Genomic DNA, 21,103 nt, shown 5'->3' with positions numbered 1-21,103 from the left:
CCACATGCTTGGAGAATATAAAGAGAGACTAGTAGTATAGCATCTTGGAAGAAATTCCAGACTCAGACTGCTTCTTTGTATAATTACTTCTCTTCAGTCATCTTGGATTTTATTTTCCTTTTATCCCTGTAAGTGAGGATCAGATTCCCAGAGTCCATGTGACTCTTTTCAGAATACAGAAGACTTTGGTAGCAAACATGTGAATCTCTAGGGCGGGTCCAAAATGAGCACAGCCACCATTATAATGAGATTGTCTGTGGGGACACAGAAATGGGCACCTCACGTAGTTGAGCCAGATTCTATTTCAGCTTATCAAACTTCAGACTTTAAATAAGGTGAAAGCTAACCGTGTCTGAAAGTAAAGTTTCCCTTTTGTGAAAATGGTTTTTCAAACTATTACTATCTTTAATTGAGTGGGAAAATGTTACTAGGTTTGTGTCTACTGAGTTTATCATGTTTAATAATGAACTTCCTTTTCAAATTTTTTGAAATTTGAAAAAATGTATAATTATGCTTCATAAAAAGATTATTTGCCACATTGAATAATTACTTATTTAATGTATATCAAAGATCTTGTCCTTATTCATTGTAATACTTACATGCCACTTGAGAAAATTGTCACACCAGTAAGATCCTTTAACTGTTTAGCCAAGTTTGAAAGCTTAAAAAGAAAAAAGCTCCAGTACCTGTAACATGACCAGTTTTAATGGGATGAATTGTATAGGTCTCATTCAGGAACGTCACCTGATAATACTGCACCACCACCTCCCCCTCCAAGGCCACAGCCTTCTCATTCCAGATCATCCTCTTTAGATATGAATCGGACCTTTGCAGTCACCACAGGTAAGGGTTAGAGAACCATAATAATCTATTATTTGATTTTAAAGTTTGTTAAAGAGCACAACATTTTTATTTTATATTCTCTTACTGTGTCTTATTTTTTTAATTATCTGAAGAGAAATTTTGAGTTTAAAAGGTGTCAGATGAGAGGAAATTTTTTTCCCTTAATGTGTTTGAGTTTTCATGATAAAGATAGGAACCTCTGAGAGATGCTGCAAGAGATTTTAAAACAAGCATGTGGAGAGATCAAGAAGAGAAAGCTGATAGGTCTTCAATTAGCTGACAAAGGAGAGAAAAGTCTCACAACTTTTTCCAAGGTTTTAATTTTTATATAACTGATTTTATTGTTATTAATAAATGTTGATCAGTATAGAAAAGTTAGGATCAGAGGGTGATGATGTTCTGTTTTGGGATGTTATGGTTTTGGAATGTTGAGGAAAAGAGGATATAATAGTAGGCCATTGGGTGTGTGGGCTAAGAAAGATTATATTATTTGAGAATCATTTACATAGAAATGATTGAGTGAAGTATTAGATGCAATGAGAAAATTTGGAAGTCTGCATATTTTATAGCTGAAGAACATTCAGAAATAGAAGAAAGCCAAGAATGGTTAATATTATGGAAACAAGCTTGTCAAGAGTGCCTTGTGCAATAGAACAAGAGAAATGTGGTCTGAGATAGAGAGCCTGGTGGCTCAGTCAGTTCAGCGTCCAACTCTTGATTTCACCTCAGGTCTTGATCTCAGGATCATAAGTTCAGGCACCACATTGGGCTACACACAAAACAACTCCCTTAAAAAAAAAGAAAGAAAGATAAGAGGTCTGAGAAAAGGCCATTAGTCTTGGTCATTAGGTCATACCTAGATAGTTTTACAGGATACCAAATGCCTCCTGATACTTACCAGGCATTCTTAGCAGTCTTTATCATTTGATCACATTCACTCCACCTATTTGTTCTACTAGCAAAGTATGTATTTACTAAAAAGACAATCTGTGTATTTACTTAGGACAACAACAGGCTGGAGTTGTTGCCCATCCTCCTGCAGTGCCTCCAAGACCACAGCCCTCACAGGTAATTCTCCAATGTATTCATTACTGACCAATTATATTTGTTAGGATTTGCTTCTAGTCTAGAATTATTTTGAAGATTAGGAATTACCTAATTGTCATTCTTAATGAGCATTTTCTTCAGGGAAGCTAAGTCTTATTTTGGAAGTCAAGAATAATGATTAGATAGAAACTTTAAAAGTGGACCAAATGATAATGTCTTGATAATGGAAGGTTTAGTGGAGAGAACAGTGGGTTGGGAGATAGGAGATGTCCCTGTCTAGATGTCCCTATCTAGACCCAGGACATATCCTGGGTCTAGCAGAGGCTCCATGACCTCACTGCAGCTTCCTGGAGATGTTACTCCATCCGTAAAGGAAATGTAAGTTGACCGCTTCATCCCTGCCAGGTTGAAATTGTTTCCATCTAGTAGGTTCTAAGACAGATTCTGGATTATAGCTGATAGTTTTTTATTTGACTGACTGGCCGACTGCCTTTTACATGAATGAATTTGGTTGATTTTTCTGAGTTAGATTCCTACAATGAAGTTGATTATTTGAAGTTAAAAAGATGGTTTCTTAATCATCAAAGATACTGAAATTTAAATATTTTGTTTATCTAAACTCTCAGCAAAAATACTTGTCTTGGGTTGAACTGTGAAACCCAGTGAGTTGGTCACTTGACTCAAGAATCAGTCCAGTGGGGAAGACAGACCTACAAACAACAATTACAGTAGAAGAGCTGTGCTAGATATATTTATGAAATGCTTCAGCACAGCTTGACTGACCAGTAAAGTCAAGGATCACATTGGAAAGGTGTTAAGTAAAATGAAGGAAGTGAGACTTTAAGCAGAGACTTGAGAGATCAAGAGGGCACTCCTCTCAGAAGGAATGATGTGGCCTGGCATATTCCAGGGAACAAGAGTTTGTTCAGGGCCGCCAAATGATGGGGATTGAGGCTGAAGAGGTGGGAAAGGGACAGAGTATCTCTGTATCATATTAAGGACAGAAGTCTTATAGGAGAGAGAATTTTTAAAGGGTAAGCAGGGAAGAGCCTGCAGATTTCTTCCTGTAACACCCTGTACTGCTGCTGTCATAAACTCACACTGTCTTAAGTCCTCGTGTACTTGTCTCTTATCCTGCACTGCACTGCTTCATTAGGGCATCCGACTTATCTGTTCATTCAGTGTAATTTCCATAGTGCTTGGCCAGAAGTTACATTTGGATTAAAGATTTTAGAAGGATTGCTCTGGCAAAGGAGGCGAGGACGAACTGAAGGGAAGTACACTGAAGTATTGGGAGGATAGTTAGAGCAGTGGTTTTCACACTTCAAAATAACCTTTCCAGAAACATTAAAAAAACAAAACAACAACAACAAAAAAAACTTGTTAAAAGCACAGACTCTTGTGCAGTAGCCTAATTAAGAAAAAGCTAGATGTTGGGGCTCCTGGGTGGCTCAGTGGGTTAAGCCGCTGCCTTCGGCTCAGGTCATGATCTCAGAGTCCTGGGATCGAGCCCCGCATCGGGCTCTCTGCTCGGCAGGGAGCCTGCTTCCTCCTCTCTCTCTGCCTGCCTCTCTGACTACTTGTGATCTCTCTGTCAAATAAATAAATAAAATCTTTAAAAAAAAAAAAAAGAAAGAAAAAGTTAGATGCAAGTACAGAGTCAAAGAGTAAGACCAGACCCTTCTTCTCCTTTAATGTACTTTCTTTGCAATAAGAATTTGCAAAAGTATCTTTTTTTTTTTTAAGATTTTATTTATTTATTTGACAGAGAGAGATCACAAGTAGATAGAGAGGCAGGCAGAGAGAGAGAGAGGGAAGTAGGCTTCTCGCTGAGCAGAGAGCCCGATGCGGGACTCGATCCCAGGACCCTGAGATCATGACCCGAGCCGAAGGCAGCAGCTCAACCCACTGAGCCACCCAGGCGCCCCAAAAGTATCTTTCTTACTGAAGGTTTGTCATCTTAATTTTTTGAGTGTCTCAGCATTCCACTTACAGTTTTTAGAGCTAGATGCTACCGTCGCTCATCTCCCTGAATTTACAGATACCAAAGCATCTCTACAGTATATTTTCAAAGAAGAAGGTAGCTGACGGTGATAGACTAATGAAGTGTGTGTTCCTCCATCCTGACCCATTGTGTAGGCTCCTGGTCCCGTTGTGCATCGCCCAGTGGATGCCGATGGCCTAATCACTCACACTAGTACCTCACCCCAGCAGATACCAGAGCAACCAAATTTTGCAGATTTCAGCCAATTTGAAGTATTTGCAGCATCAAACGTCAATGAAGAACAAGATGATGAAGCCGAGAAACATCCAGAGGTCTTACCGGTCAGTTTTAAGGGCTTATTTAATTTTCTGCTGGGAAACTCTTCCCACATTATATTCAGAAGCAGGTCTGTAAGCAGAGGAACCTCTAAAAGAGCAGATACCAGAGTGGACATCAGCGAGTAAAATATCTGCTGCTGCTGCTGCTTTAGAGAATTTATATTCCCTGAGTCTGTGCTTCTTAATTAGCTAATTGGCCTTAGATACCTGCTGGTTACAGTATAATGCCTAATGAGAATCAGAATGTGGTGGGGCGCCTGGGTGTCTCAGTGGATTAAGCCTCTGCCTTTGGCTCCGGTCATGATCTCAAGGTCCTGGAATCAAGCCCTGCATCGGGCTCTCGGCTTGGCAGGGAGCCTGCTTTCCCCACTCTCTCTGCCTGCCTCTCTGCCAGCTTGCTATATCTATCTCTCTCTCCCCATCAACTACATAAATAAATAAATAAAATCTTAAAGAAAAAAATCAGAATCTGGGTAGAAGTTAGCTGTCATGGGAAAAGGCACAAACAACCATCCGGGCATGCCTAAAACACTGCTCAGGAGCTCGCATCTGATGTGTGATTTGGTGAAGATTTGCATGTCACAAGTGGCTGTGGTTACCCTAGCTACACTCCATGCATACGATGTGAGTCACATTAGTTAGACCTACAGACCACAGGCTGCCAGATTCCATCTTTACAGACAGTGTTTAGGAGATGCTCTTCAGATCTAGTGGCAGGAACTTCTGCTAGCCACTTCTTCGAGCCTGAAACTTTTTATCTAGGGCTGGGGCCACTTGGGGTATAGCCTATGCTATCAGGAAGTCAGGGGAGGGCCTGAGGGGAAGTACAGGTGTGTACAGGGTACTGGTACTCATGCCTCTGGGGCAGAGGCATCCCCCTGACCCCACCACAAGAACTTTCCAAACAGTGCTGGGCTGCATCCTCAGCCCTCTCCTGCTCTCCACCCTTCTGCTATAGAGAATGGCCATTTTTAAAGGGTTTTCTCACAGTCCTTATTATGAGAATGAATATTTTCTTAACATTTTACTCTCCAATTTGTTAGCATACATATTTATGCATAATATACTGCTTGTGTATATACTGCTTATGTATAATTAGGAATGATAATATATTCATCTCTAGGTTGAAAAAGCTTCTGATTCTGCAAGTTCTCTTCGAGTTGCCAAAACAGATAGTAAAATTGAAGAAAAGACAGCTGCTAGTGTCCCCGCCAATGTGGTACGTGATGTCTTCTATAAAATTGATTATTTTGTACATATAAAAAGTTACATGACATCATTTTCACTTCGTAAGATTTTAAAGATGACAAAGATCTTAGAAGTGAAGTTAACTGCAGAGTATCTAAGCCATTCCACTGCCTTTAACTGTAATATATTTGGCCTGTTTCAAAACAGGGTCTGCCTGTTTAAAAATTCTAGGAGGTGATGGTCTGTCATCTAGTATATGCCATAGGTTCTCAGAATTTATATGGTGATGACATTCTTCCACATTTGGAAAGTACAACTTCCTTATTGGTCAAATTCCATTTGTTTTATTGCAGTCATAAGTGTCATAAAGAAAAATTACCAACCCTCTAAGGGTGTTGTGCTCTTTTTCTTTGACATTTTGGGAATAATTTTTCCCCCAACATTTTATTATGAAAAGGTTTAAATATAAAGTAAAATTGAGAGAATTTTATATTATATAGATCAGTAAACCCACACCATGACTGTACCATTAATATTTTACTATACTTGCATTATCACATACTGTCCATCCATCTATCTATGTATGTCAATCCTTCTTATCTGGTTTTTGTATTGCAAAGTTAATTATAGGTATTTGCATGTTTTTCCACTGAAAGAAAAGTTTTGGTAGTTTTTTTTCTTGTTATCACGCAGAGATTCCCAGCAGTTATTACAGCATGTGCTTCTGAGAGTGCTTAAACTACTCTCTCGACACTATTTTTTACCATATTTTTGTGATATTTTTTAAATAGTGAATTTTATTTTTGTCCGCTCACAGCAACAAATCAAAAATAGTATTTAACCAAAGATATGGCAGTTGATTGTCATTTCTATTTATTAACAGATCAGGTTATGGTAAATACCAAAATAACATATTTGAATCTGTTGAGGGAAAATACAGAATTTTTAAGTGTCCACTCGTATTTGGGGGTTATAATTTTTGTGCATCTTAGTTATTGTTTTTAAAGAATTTCCTGGCTTTCTATTTCTTTATAAATTGCTTTATTAAGATGACATATTTTAGGGCACCTGGATGGCTCAGTTGTTAAGCATCTGCCTTTGGCTCAAGTCATGATCCCTGGGTCCTCGGATCGAGCCCTGCAATCAAGGCTCCCTACTCATCAGGAAGCTTCCTTCTCCCTCTCCCACTTCCCGTTTGTGTTCCTTCTTGCAGTGTCTCTCTCTGTCAGATAAATAAATAAAATCTTAAAAGAAGAAACACATTTTAGTATTTTTGACTAGGAAATCCTGTAATGATAATGGATGGATATTTCTGGAGACTCCCCCTCCTTTTTTTTTCTTTTTAAAGATTATTTGAGAGAGAAAGCACGAGGTGGAGCTCTGAGGGAGAGGGAGAAGCAGGCTCCCCACTGAGCGGGAAACCCTACACAAAGCCCAGTCCCAGGACCCTGAGATCCTGACCTGAGCCAAAGTCAGATGCTTAACCTACTGCGCCACCCAGGGGCCCCTGGAGACACCCTTTTATATTTATTAAGCAGTATATATATTGAACATCTTCCTCGTTAATATTTAAATCATGAATATTACAGTTTTGAGTCAGATTTAGGCCTCAAGGAGCTTATGTCACCCTTTTTTAAAAAGTGGTTAGGTCTATTTCACAGTTGTGACGTCAACCCAGGAACACCCTTTCACACTGAAGTTGAACTTAGCCGTGTTAAAAATACATAAATTGTTTTAAAGTGGGACAGGTGGGGCACCTGGGTGGCTCAGTGGGTTAAGCCTCTGCCTTCAGCTCAGGTCATGATCTCAAGGTCCTGGGATCGAGCCCCGAATCAGGCTCCCTGCTTTCCGCCTCTCTTTGCCTGCTTCTCTGCCTACTTGTGATCTCTCTGTCAAATAAACAAATAAAATTTTTTTTTTTAAAAAGTGGGTCAGGTGACTTTTAATTTTTGGAGAGGAAGCAGTGTAAAGAAAGCAAATGATGTTGTAAACTGCTGAGTAACTGCGAATGTCTTGAAGACATCCCCATTGTTAACGGACTTCTTCTCTTGTAGAGCAAAGGCACCACATCTCTTGCTCCACCACCTAAACCTGTTCGGAGAAGATTGAAATCAGAAGATGAATTAAAACCAGAAGTTGATGAACACACACAAAAGACAGGTGTCTTAGCTGCTGTGCTTGCATCACAGCCTTCAATTCCTAGGTAATCAGAGCTGTCCCTAGACAAAAGGGGCAAAAAGCACAGCACTTAATGTATCAGAATGAAGGAAATTATGGTCAGACTGGGTCTCTAGTTGAGAAGAGGGTCCCAGGTGCTCCTCTTTGAGAGTTTTTTGAGTAGTTGTAATATTTTTCCCCCTTTCTGTTATCTGGCTCAATTCCAGCTTCATTTTAACAACCTAATGCAAACCCTAGAGCAGAATTTTTTAAAAATTAGTATAGAGTAACAATAAGATTTTAACTATGGTTGCCTGAGCCAAGAATCAGCCAACTAGGGTTCATGGGCCAAATTTATCCCGTGGCCTATTTTCTTAAGGCCCAGAGCTAAAAATGGCTTTTATATGTGGTGTAAAAAAGAGAAGGGAGAGAAAAGAGAAAAAGAAACCAAAAACAAGAATATGCTGCAGAAATCATATGGCCCACAGATTAAAATATTTACTATGTGGTTGTTGATAGAAAAATGGTTACCTGCTCTGGACTAAAAGGTGATTCTACAAAAAAAGAATGAGAACAAAAACAATAAAACTTAATCTTCTGAAACTTAGATACTTTTGGTTGACCACTGAAACTGAGCAAATGATGTTGAGCTATGCTATTAAGGCAAAAGATGTTCCCTCTACTTTCTGGATTTAGAGAGAGGTCAGGGAAGAATGGAGAGAGTTTAAAGAGAAATGACAGTCATATCTTCTTGCCCTCTTATTTTCTTAGGTCTGTTGGAAAAGATAAGAAAGCAATTCAGGCATCAATTAGACGTAATAAGGAAACCAACACAGTTTTGGCCAGATTGAATAGTGAATTGCAGCAACAATTAAAGGTATTCTGAATCTTTACTTGGGGAATTCCATGGACTCAGAACATCTCAGTTAACTGGAGCTTAGAAGTGATCCAGCATTTTTAAGCTAGTTTGAAACTTCCCAGGTAGTAAGAGAAATGTGTATCTAAAATGTTTTTTACACTGTTGAATCTTTGTATATTAGAAGGAATTTTGTATACTCAATTCTGATCTGATTGTCTTACCATATATTTATTTATATATATATACACACACATATATATATGGTTTTATATATATATATACGACACACATACGTGTGTGTGTGTGTCATATATATATATGCACATATATATATGGCATCACTGTTCCTGTAATATTCCTGAACTTTCCTAATGAAACCCAAGAGAGGAAATGTGACCTTGAGCACCACCAAGATGATATATGTGGTTCCCTATACTCTTACTTAATTCTAAGATGACTTGAGTATTGTTGGTTTATCCTTTTATCAAAGACAACTCAGAGTCTCTTAAAGAGAGATAAACTGGTCTAAAGAAGATGGGGACAGTTGAGATCATTTTGCATGTGGAAAAGGACAGACAAGCCTTGGGTAGAAGTGATGCTTATGGCCTGTGTGTACTCCCATCATTTACACTTGAGAGGAATGGATATGTTTTTCTTTCTTACCACTGTGATTTCTTTGAATCTCTGCAAATAAAAATGAGCTAGAATCATTTATGGTTTACCAACATTAAGCATTTATATCTTATAAACCAGTGACTCTCACATCTCAGTGTGTATACAGTTAGTCAGTGGTCGTGTTAAAATACAAATTCTGATTCATATTAAATACGGAAAGGGACCTGAGGATTCTTCATTTCTCATAAGCTTCCAGATGATGGAAATGCTGCTGGACTGTTGGTCCCACTTTGAGTAGCAAGGTTATAAACCACAAAGACGAGAGAAGAGTCCATGAAAGTGTAAAATGAATGCAGAGTTATTTTGTTCCCATAATATTCTGTTGGTATCCCTCATCCAGCATTTATCACACTATCTGGTATTATTATCTATGGCACATTTGTCTCTTTTCCCTACTAAAATGAACTCACTGAAAGTAATAATTTTTTCTGTTCAGGGTGCCTCTCTCTCTCTCTCTCTCTCTGTGTGTGTGTGTGTGTGTGTGTTCCAAATTCCAAACCAAAATACATTATACATTGAGAGAAAAGAGAGAGGGATGTGTTAATGCTCAGGCAGGACATCAAAGTCAGCGAGGACTCCTTAGATAAATTTGTAACCATCCTGTCTCTATCCCTAAAAATCTAGCTCATGTTAGGATTTGATAAATATCTGTGAATGAATGATATTTTTGTATAGCTCTTTGATCAGAGAAAATATTTGTAGTCATTCTGTGATTATGAATTTGGTCTGTTGTAAAAGAAGACTATAAAACTAAGGATAAGCTTACTAGTACCTTACCTTGATAATGAAAATTTTGTTGACACTTGTTTTCCTAAAGAACTAAAGGCACCTATAGAAACATGTATATAGGAGCTATTTGTAAAATCACTTTTCTATCTTGAAAAGAAAATAGGAAGTATGGTACAAAATAGGAAATGGTTCTGGTTAAAAAAGTAAGCATGTTCGAGAAAAAAAAGATGAGTTAGGATTTGCTGGCTATCTGAAAAGACTGCTCACAATCAACAGTGGTTAGAAATTCTGATTGCAAAATAAACTTATTCTTTGTGAAACCAAAAGTCAGATGCGGTTCAGGAGTTATCAGGACCAGATAACATCACCAGGGGAAAGAATCTGTGCTGATTGGTTCATCTACTGTTACTGCGGGGGTAGCATCTACTGTTACTGCGGGGGTAGCATCTACTGTTACTGCGGGGGTAGCATCTACTGTTACTGCGGGGGTAGCATCTACTGTTACTGCGGGGGTAGCATCTACTGTTACTGCGGGGGTAGCATCTACTGTTACTGCGGGGGTAGCATCTACTGTTACTGCGGGGGTAGCATCTACTGTTACTGCGGGGGTAGCATCTACTGTTACTGCGGGGGTAGCATCTACTGTTACTGCGGGGGTAGCATCTACTGTTACTGCGGGGGGTAGCATCTACTGTTACTGCGGGGGTAGCATCTACTGTTACTGCGGGGGTAGCATCTACTGTTACTGCGGGGGTAGCATCTACTGTTACTGCGGGGGTAGCATCTACTGTTACTGCGGGGGTAGCATCTACTGTTACTGCGGGGGTAGCATCTACTGTTACTGCGGGGGTAGCATCTACTGTTACTGCGGGGGTAGCATCTACTGTTACTGCGGGGGTAGCATCTACTGTTACTGCGGGGGTAGCATCTACTGTTACTGCGGGGGTAGCATCTACTGTTACTGCGGGGGTAGCATCTACTGTTACTGCGGGGGTAGGCCTTCTGCAAAATGCATGCATTAGTAACATCATTTGCAAATACTGGCTTTTCTGATAGTTAAAAAATATTTTATTACCCTGATTTATTTAGTAAGAAAAAGATTTTAAGATCATATTTTAATAGTACTGACATATAAAGAAACTCCTTGCTAAGTTGAAGTATCCTCTTAAAATATGAATGACTCTCCCTTTGTCTTAACAAGTTTAAATTGTTTTCTTGATGCTGAGTTGTTGTTAGATGTGCCTTCATTTTTATATACTTTGAAACATAACTTTGCATCTTTTTCAGGATGTTCTTGAGGAGAGAATTTCTCTGGAAGTTCAACTGGAACAGCTTCGACCATTCTCTCACCTATAAGCCAATTGCCGTTAACTGTGAACATACCCATTTTTAAGCAGTTTTGGGTTCAAGCCAGTTTGGAGACCCAAACATTCAGCTCACTGCTTAATTCAACATTAAATTTTATGATTCTGTTTTGCCCTATATGTTCACCTGTATTTAAGTATCTTTTATTTTTTAATTTCAACAATAAAAGGGTCAGGATGACTTTTCCTGGAGGATATATTGTGTTTGTTGGCATAGCCCAACCTTCTTACTCCATAGTATCAGGAATACATAACATTGGTCCAGTATACTTAAGTGGCCAGAACCTCACACTGATTTGATTTACAGAATGGCCTTCCCATTTGTATCTCAAGCAGAGACTGAAATATTTGCAAAAAAAAGTCAAAAAAATAAATTGTCAATTTGTCTTTTAGGTTTAATATTTTACATAAAGCATCTATATTTTGTAAAAATCTTGAAAATGAGTTTCCTACTGAATTTTTTATTTTAAAGAACTGTATTGGATGAGGCATTCTTTAACCATAATCAGCATTCTTTAGGAGTCATGTGGTACTTTTGGGCTTCAACTTGGAGGTCAGATTTTATAATTTTCCCAGTGAAAATTGAGCAGTTTCACCAGTAACCTAAAATTGTTGTGTGTGAGATTTTTAACTCAGCAGTCATATAAACTTATGAAATAGCTATGAAGTCAGGTCTTAATTGTCCCCTGGAAGCAAAGGGAAAGTGTTGAACTACAAACGACATAAGTACTGTCCACATGCAAACATCATCATTTTTTGCATGATTTATGCACTTAAGTCTTAGTTAGAAACTTATGCTTATCAGTTGCTACATTTTGTCAGCTATTTTGTCATTCAATCTTTGGTCATAGAGACTGGTTTTTCCCGTTAACAGAGCTTCTAAAGTGTGTCCTGTTCAGGTTGAAAAAATGTCTTAGGATTTGTTTCATATTATATGATATATACATTTTGATCATATATGTAAATTTGCATTCACTGCTGACTAACAGCAGATATTCCCTTTAATGGTTTATTCTATGGGATCATAGATGTTAGGCTGCATGGATATATCGTAACAGAATCAAGGTGTGATTTTACACTAAAAAACTGCACAATATTTTAACTTCTCTACATTTTTTAACAAGAATTTAAATTTTTAAGAATTAGAAGGAATTTATATGTTTATTGAAAAAAGAAAATGTTTAAAATAGCCCAGTTCACAATCCTAGATTGTACTAGTAGATTTTTACTATCTTAAAGGAGAATATGAAACAAAAAGGAAACTGACAAGTGAAAGTTTCCAAGATCAATATCAACTTTAAGTAAAAAATATTACTATTACTGCATACATTAGCAGAAGTTTCCAAGTGGCTAACAGGTTATGACTTCAGTTTGTTAAATAATTAGATGAAGGTTTTAAAGATACAAAAGACCACGAAACACATGTTTTGCTGTTTCTCTTCAAACAGAATTGTCTTAAGTTCTTTATATTTGTTTCTTTTTAAAAAAAATCTTTTTATATTTACTTAGATCACAAGCAACAGGGAGTGGTAGAGGGAGAAGCAGATCCCCCACTAAGCAGGGAGCTCGATGTAGAACTTGGTCCCAGGACCCTAGGATCACGACCTGAGCCTAAAGCAGATGCTTAACCAATGAGCCACCCCGGAGCCCTTTATTTTTGTATCTTAAAGGTATTTTATGTTGTTTTTTTTTCCCCAACAGCCAATTTAGCAATGTCTAATTTAACTTTTTAAACCTCTTACTTGGAGGGTCTAAAAATTTTAATTTTGCAACCAAAAAACACTTCAAAATCATAGGAAACTTTTTAGTACTTTGTAGGAATTTATTTTTAATGCTCTCTGGAGGAATATATTCATATTAAAGACATGTGACAGGTTTTTTGCCAAACTGCCATTTATATTTTTATACACATTTTAAAATCAATAATTATATCATGAAAATTTATAATGATATGATTAGTAAGTCAACAAAATATTTCTCTAGACTGATCATTTAAGAAACACTTTTTTATTCTGACTTTTTCATTAGTTCATAAAACAAAACTTTAAATATGCAATTATCTTTGTTGTGTTAAATTTTACTGCCTATGAAAAATAACCACCAAAAGAAGTGCTTCAAAATTTTGGACTCAAGTTGTTCTTCTGTACATTTCTTTGCATAGTTGAACATAGATGATAAAGTTAAAAGTTAGGAGGGACTTTATGGGTCATCCTACTTCACTCTCCCCATCCGTGAGAAATCATTCTGCTTCCTGCTGCATCTTCTGGAACAGGGATCTCTCGGTCTTTGCCAGGGAGAATTAGCACCCGTAATATTTTCTTACTTCTCCATACTACTTTTGATTGCGCTTTGAAGTACTGACAACCATAGGAATTTATCATCCTCAACCTCTGTAGCACAAATCCATTCACGTTTTGGACCATGAAGAATAAATGCATTCTTGATATCTGTAAAAATATTTAAGGTCCACTAATTAATCTTGGCAGGTCACAATCAAAAGAAAAGAAAATGTTACAAAATTCAAGAATTGACCAAGTCATCTTTAAGAATTTTTTGAAAACTAAAAAGGGATTCCAACAGATACAAGTCCAGTTTAGAATATAACTTCCTAAAAATACTGAATAATTCAAATATAATCTAAAATAATCTTTGCGATTGTGTAATTCTAATAGCAGTTATTTTTAAAAACTGGTAGATGATGTCATGTTCTTTAACTCCTTGTCTCGGTCCCTCTGGAAGGAGGACAGTAAAGGTCCCTCCCAGAAGGAACCAGTAAAGGTCTGCACTAAGAGTTGGTGCAGGTAGAGATGCTGAGAGCTAGGCCTGGACCACCTTGTTGGAATTAAGCCAACTCTGTAGCTGGGTGCCAGCTGTCTAGCGGGTTACATAGTGATGTTTTGACACAGACCACAGCTGACTAAAGGGAGATTGAAAGCAGATGTCCTACCCTCTTTAACCATTCCTGGTGATTATAGATAACTAACTCATATCAGTTGAGTTTGTTTTCTAGGTGGAAATACTTATTTTCTCCTTTGGTGTTCATTTTTTCTCAGGCTCAGATTTAAAAATGAGGCTAAAACTAAAGGGAAGGAATCCTTTTTTAAAGGGTGAGTTCCTTCTATAAGACCTTTATTCCAGCTTTAACCTTAAGTCCTGCCTTGACATGCGGTGAAGAGTATTGGAATGAGAGCTGTTCCATTCAGATTGCCTAACAGAAACTGAGAAAAGAGAAGGATCCTTTTAAGCTTGGCAAGTAAAGTGTAGGTAATAGCTAAAAATAGACATAGTATTTTTAAGTAGGATTTCTTTTCGTAACAGATGATAGTTCTATTGAGGTTATTAATGAATGAAATGTTTGTTACTAAACATCCTTTGCAAATCTGTCAGTTACAGAAGAACTATCAACTTGAATATGAACTTATGGAAGCAAAGGTACACTTCACTGTAATAATCACTGTAATAATCACTTCATCTTAGTGGAATGGAAATAGCATATAAAAATCTAAACTAGTAAAATCTATAGTCAGTATTGAGTCCTAGTAAAATGGAAAAGTGATAGGTAAAAGTATAAAATTGTAACATTTACAAGCTGTGGTGAGTAGTGGCTCTCTTGTCAGATTGCTTCAAAGAGCTCAGGATGATGTGGGTTCGTGCTTCTCTTTGTGATTTTTGAAAGTTGTTTTCCTAATATGTAGGGTACCTGTCTGACAATGCCAGCATTCCTTTCTTTTGCTATTTCCGATAGATGCAAGTTTACATTAATGAAATCCTAAAATTATTTGGAGAACTATTTGCAAACTTTGAAATGAACATTCCAGTACTTTTCCTACTTTATATTTTAATAGTTAATGAGCATTATGTAATACGGGTTTCTAAAGGTCTTTAACTCTTGGAAGAAAAAGAATACATACATTTAGAATCTGGAATGTCCTCTATAAGTAACCTATGAAGGGCCACTGATGCAATGAACTGGTAGGTTGATTTTGAAGTCCACTCAAACGGAGTATGAGCTGTGCCCCGACTAGAAACAAGCAGTGCATCATTGAAGAGGAAAAGACTGAGGTCACGGGTGTGTTCATAGGACCTGTGTTAAAGTGGAGAAGGGTTACATGGTAGGCATACACACATGCTTTGTTACACAATTCACCATTTTGGCGTTGATAAGCCAGTAGTTGGTGGTTTTGCCCGCTGCAGACAGGTTGAAATGGCTCATTGGAGTTCTCAGTAGTTTTTCTCCTGGTGTAAATAGTCTCTTCTGTCTCTCAGACCACTCCTATAGGGGGGCCTCAAGGCTTCTGGTGGAATGCTTTGAACTTACCTAACACTGGATAAGCATTCAGTGTGGGAATGTGGAGGAAAGAGACATTGAACTTTTCCTCCTTTACCACATGAATCATGCTAGAGCTGTGTTAAACTTCTGTCAAGTTTGGTATTTTGTGTCTGATGTATTTGGGCAATCTGGGGAAAGTTTCTGTTTGGTTTGGTTTCGTCTTCAGTGTAACAGGTTGGGGTAGAGAAAAGCACAAGAACCAATATGACATAAGGTGTCTTAAGTACACAGCCGGGAAAAGAAAAGCATTTAACTACTAGCTAGGAAATTAAAATTTTCCTAATTATGGTTGGGGGGAAATCAATAGATAACATACTTCCATCAGTATGAAAGGTGAGAATTAAGTTAACTCTTCATTTTCACGGAGGTTGCTATGATGGTCAGCTGTAGGCATGTTTACCAGCAGGCAAAATGTGCCCTCAGCCTCCGTCTGTTACCCTCATTACACTGTTGTGTTATTGGAGCCAGGTCTTGTGCTTGGCAGGCACCAGTGTACTCTCCTTTGGGTTTGCTTCTGTGAGTACTCACCAGGGAGTCAAGCAGTGTGTTGGGGAGGAGTGGAGTGGGGGAGCGCCCACTTCCCAGTATCTCTAGCCTCTCTCCCCCCACGTTGGGAGGATAACCAAAACCTTTTTTCTCTTAGAAGCATCAAGCAACCCTCACTTGCTCGAAGGAAGGGAGTCCATATACTGGCTTGATGTTCAGAGGAAGTCTCATTTTTAATCTTCACTATTTTTTTTTAATTGCCATTTGAAGTCTACATAACCTTTTACATAAATGCTAAAGTGTCATCAATTCATACCATTGGCTTTTTTAAGTGTCCTTTTTTGTTTCACTTTTCTCTTTTGGCTTGGGTCCCTTCTCCCTTCACTCAGGTCACCCAAATTACCCAACTCCTACCTGTCTGTCTTTGTTTTCTTACTTGTTCAGGTAATCACACACATATGTACATATATACACATCTATTTACAGGTAGGTTGCCATTATTTTACAAAAATGGTAATATCCACACTCTTTTTCTGTTTTTCTCACTTAGCAATGGAAATGACTTCAAGTTAACTGGTATGGCTTGCTTTATTTATTTATTTATTTATTTATTTAAAGATTTATTTATTTGAAAGAGAGAACGTAAGTGGAGAGAGGGGCAGAGAGAATCTCACACAGGCCCTACACTGAGTGGGGAGTTCAATGCAGGGCTTGATCCCAGGACCCTGAGATCATGACCTGAGCTGAAATCAAACTCAGATGCTTAACCGACTAAGCCACCCAGGTGCCCCTTTAATTTATTATTTTTAATGGCCAAATAATACTTTATGGTGTGTGTAGACCATCATTGATTCAACTCTTCTCCTTTTGATGTCCATTGGTGTGTACAGGCTTGGGTCTCTTTCCTACCTTCTTTTCTCCTTCCTTTCACTTGTTTATGGCCAGTATGTGCAATGTTCGAATAAACTGATCTTTATTTACAATCAAATCCCTTACATGTGTTGTTATTTCTATCAGATAGGCTTGGGGGGGGGTGCTGTGGTGGGCAGGTAGGATTGATTGGTCAAAGGTTTTATGTATTTTTATCAAAAACCTCCGGATTGCTGTCCTTAAAAGCTACTATAATTGCCACTTAGAATCCGTTTTATATAATAATGGCTCTGACTTGTACATAATACAAACTTTAATGTCCCTCTAAATTACCTGGAGATTTTTGTTAAAATGCAATTTGAAGGTAGTAGAACTAGAGTAGTGTGAGAGTTTCTGCATCTCTGACAGCTGCCTGACGATGCTGATGTGCAGACCACATTTTGAGGAGTGAGGCAGTTAAATCATGTATTAGTTACAACCATGTCATGCTAGGTGAAGGACTGGATCCAGGACTGAAACATTTTTTTTTTAAGATTGTATTTATTTATTTGACAGACACAGTGAGAGAGGGAACACTAGCAGAGGGAGTGGAGGGAGAAGCAGGCTTCCTGCCGAGCAGAGAGTCCGATGCTCGATTCCAGAAGGACCCTGGAATCATGACCTGGGCGGAAGGAAGACGCTTAATGACTGAGACATCCAGGCACCCCCAGGACTTAAAAATTTTTGAAGAATACTGTATTTCAGGTTCAGCTATTCAGAGAGTGTTAGTGAGGTCCTGGCTCTATTAGGTGTATGGATAAACAGAAATGCCCAACCGCTGGAGCCAGCCTTTCCTTTTTCATGCATTTCCTTCCCATTTCTGTGTGGCTGTGAGTTAGGCTGGAAGGAGTGGGTACTTCACATACACTGATACCTTGCAAGAAGCAATATTCTAGATCAAGTTGGTAGGATAGTCTGGCAATAATGGTGCCTATAGAACTAGGGATGAGGGAGAGAGGAGGCAAGAAAGGGAAGAGATACTTCAATCTGTGTGTAATGGTCTGTATGTGGTGAATGGCCACTCTAGTAAAAGAACCCCACCCGTATTCTTGCCCTCTTTTTGTTTAGCAATTTTACCTTACTACTGGATATGAACAATTATTTCTCCTATCATACCAATTTAGAGAAATGTTCAAAGCTATAAAAAAATGCGCTATTAAACTGAATTATCAGAGAACGTAATACAAGTTTGCTTTAAAGAAGTGCCTTTGAAAGGTAAAGAATCATTTTTTCATTCGGAAGTGGTAACCCCGAGAGTGGAAATAAATGAAAGAATTCCAGTTTTGTGACCCACGTGGATCGAGCGGGTGGTTGGACCCAGGGAAAAGCAGGAGCAGGCACATTATTAACTCGGAGTTGAGACCACTTGTCATCAGAGGACATAAACAGGGAAAGAGGCTTGAAAACACACAGGTTTTCATTATTTCAATCTGATTATGAGAATGCTATTTAAAATAAATCTGAGTTCCATCTAGAAAAAAGATTTTCAAAAGCCATTTACTAAGTTAAGCCCTTCCACAGGCTCCTGGGTGGCTCAATCAATTAAGCATCCAACTCTTGATTTTGGCTCAGGTCATGATTTCAGGGTTGTGGTATTCAGCTCCACGTCGGGCTACTGTGGAGTCTGTCTGTCCCTCTTCCTCTGCTCCTCCCACCACTCATGCTCTCTCCCTAAAATGAGTGGATACCATTCTTGTAAATAAATAAAGCCCTTCAAGATCTCCAACAATTTTCATCCAAAAACGAGACACACTAAAAAACATAGTAACTCCTCTACATATATAAAAGTAAATAATTTCATCTCTCATATTGACATAATAGAGCAAAGGAAGTGGAAACTATGGATCCTAATAACGTTTCAGAAAGCCACTTCTCATATTCAAAAGAACCAACTCCAAGGGTAGATTTTTTTCTCCATGAACTTGGATAGGATTTCTTTCCTTGTTCAGAAATAGGTCAAATGACTCAGCAAAATGTAACAGGTCTGTTATAGTTTAAATTCCTAACATCATTCTAGAAATGTTTTATTGTTGTTTATTGTATTAGAAGGCCAAAATGCTGAAGTACCCAATTTCTATAAATACATAAAACCTTGAAAGGAATTTTACAACCTTGGCATGAGCAGACGACAGCGAGCCGTAGGTTCTCTGAGCTGACCTGGGTCAAAACTGTAGCTTCTACACATCCACACTCTGACTTGAGGATTACAGTGGCTTTCTGAGTTTCCAGGCTAAGAGCCAATTCAGAGCCAGAGTCCAATATCTCTGGGAAGTCCCCTGTACATAGCTGCCCCGGTAACTGACTGTAGACCCCTTGGGTAAGGCTAAAAAGAAAGTTTACAATATGCATTTTTGGCAGTGTAATAGGGTTTTTCCTCAAGAGGACTTGGTCTGAGAAGTGGATGTCTCTCCCTTTGGTGATTCAAAGCCATGTCACTGCTCACCAGTCCTCGAGGGCTCCGCCTTTTGTCACCTCGGCATCAAGGGAGGGAAAGGGGAACAACAACAAAAGTCTACTTAAAAACCAGCAGGCTGAAAGCCACATAAGTGAAAATTGGTGTTTTCTGGAAAAACGATACAATGAAAGTACCAAATTACATAATATATTATAAAAGCTTAAGCTATCCCCAAATTCTGTGGGCTATATTGACAGAGGGACAAATAACTCCAAATTTCTTAACTCTTAAAAATGACACTGTGACTTCATCTCTACCCAGAGGAATTTTTTTCTTTTTATGGTGCAAGTATTTACGATTTTGTTCTGTGTCGTGGCTCTTGTTTATCAGTAATTTGTTTAGTACTCACTGCTTAGTTGCTAAGTTTATTATGAGGAAGGCTCAGTTCATCTTTCTAACCCGCTGGTCTCATCAGTAGACAGAGCACTGAGACTTGGTTCTGAATTTTGGACCAGCACTTATTCTGTAGCCTCAGAGAACTTACTTAAATCCAGATTCCCACCCATAACATGGTTCCAGACCTACTTGCCTCAGGAAGTGATTGTAATGAGTGTATCAAATGAGAGAATGTAAAGAATATGGTGGGGCCTGGCTGGCTCAGTTGGAAGAGCATGTGACTCTTGATCTCGGGGCCTGTGAGTTTGAGCCACACATTGGGTGTAGAGATTACTACAATAAATAAGTAAAAAGCATTAATAGAAAATATGGTAAATTATAAAGCCTTATACTCATGTAGGTCAATATTTTATGTATAAATATAAACAGAGTTTCCTCTGAGTAGAAATCTCTAATGGAAGTCGCGGGAATGGGATTTCCTGAGTTTTATGTGACTTTCCAAAATGATAGAAAACAAAGTTACAGACTAAGTATTCTGTAATATCTTTTGGAATATGAACCTATCTTGCATTTACTGAATTTTAAAAGTTAATGTAAAGTTACATTTAAATTTATTGCTTGACAAATCACTGAGATGGTGCCTATTTTAACATACATATACCTCATAATTAGATTGTAAAATAATTTAGTATTCTCCCATGATCCTCAAATTCTTAAATGTATTCTCTTTGCCCAAATGCTAAATTCTAATAACTGAGCCCTTTGGTTTCTGGTGGACAAGTAAAGAGCTTGCAAGTCCTAACTTCCATCCTCACAACAAAAAAGAAGCTGAAAAACTCAGCATCAACAGCTCTTCTTTGCACCGTCAGAGAATCAAAGCCACAAGGTAAACTAGCACCCCAAAAGCTGGAGAGACACACTGATACAGAGAAACACAGCTTACTGGAGGCAGAACCTCCCCGCTGGAGCAGTGAACTAGTTTTAAGAGATTAAGAACTCCTGGAAGCCTAGCCTGAGGAGAACATTCTCTCCCCATTAGCATGAATTTAAAACTGGCATATGTTTTACTTCCAGGAGCCCCACCAGGTTCTCACTGTGAAGATCAAAGAAAAATGTTTTCATCCATCCTGATAGGGAGAGGAAAGGTAGCCTTTTTGAAATGTGCCTGTAGAGTTCTCTTCTCCTTACCAAAAGACTTCCCTCAGGGGAAACTATTTTACCAGAATCTAACCAATATGGGGGAAGGGAAACACCTACTTCCAGCCCCTTCTAGCCTTCCTGTCTCTTAGAGACAGTACACAAAATGGAAGGAAACAAAACAAGAAACAGAAAGGAATGAAAAATATTTGTGAAAGTCCTAGCCTGGGGCACAAGCTCACTAAAAAACTAAGACCTAACCATGA

The 21,103-nt window shown here is 38.3% G+C and overlaps 2 protein-coding genes across 9 annotated transcripts in view; one reads left to right on the top strand and one right to left on the bottom strand.

Annotated features, from left to right (window-relative positions):
- REPS1 (RALBP1 associated Eps domain containing 1) overlaps window positions 1–11,376 on the top strand; it is an 85,004-nt gene extending 73,628 nt beyond the window's left edge. For all 5 annotated transcript variants that reach the window (XM_047733660.1, XM_047733663.1, XM_047733661.1 and 2 more), the window contains 7 exons: window positions 725–843; window positions 1,847–1,911; window positions 4,030–4,215; window positions 5,336–5,431; window positions 7,455–7,603; window positions 8,329–8,434; window positions 11,108–11,376. In XM_047733660.1, the coding sequence (XP_047589616.1) occupies window positions 725–843; window positions 1,847–1,911; window positions 4,030–4,215; window positions 5,336–5,431; window positions 7,455–7,603; window positions 8,329–8,434; window positions 11,108–11,176 (790 nt within the window). In that variant the 3' untranslated portion in view covers window positions 11,177–11,376. The remainder of the gene's footprint in view (window positions 1–724; window positions 844–1,846; window positions 1,912–4,029; window positions 4,216–5,335; window positions 5,432–7,454; window positions 7,604–8,328; window positions 8,435–11,107) is intronic.
- A 1,625-nt stretch (window positions 11,377–13,001) lies between these two features.
- ECT2L (epithelial cell transforming 2 like) overlaps window positions 13,002–21,103 on the bottom strand; it is a 76,136-nt gene continuing 68,034 nt past the window's right edge. For all 4 annotated transcript variants that reach the window (XM_047732107.1, XM_047732109.1, XM_047732108.1 and 1 more), the window contains 2 exons: window positions 15,096–15,268; window positions 13,002–13,631 (listed from right to left, as the gene is read on the bottom strand). In XM_047732107.1, the coding sequence (XP_047588063.1) occupies window positions 13,504–13,631; window positions 15,096–15,268 (301 nt within the window). In that variant the 3' untranslated portion in view covers window positions 13,002–13,503. The remainder of the gene's footprint in view (window positions 13,632–15,095; window positions 15,269–21,103) is intronic.

Source organism: Lutra lutra, chromosome 6, assembly GCF_902655055.1.
Source record: "Lutra lutra chromosome 6, mLutLut1.2, whole genome shotgun sequence".
NCBI lineage: Eukaryota > Metazoa > Chordata > Mammalia > Carnivora > Mustelidae > Lutra > Lutra lutra.
The sequence above is the reverse complement of the archived record's forward strand: the minus strand, read 5'-3'. Positions and strand labels throughout refer to the sequence as shown.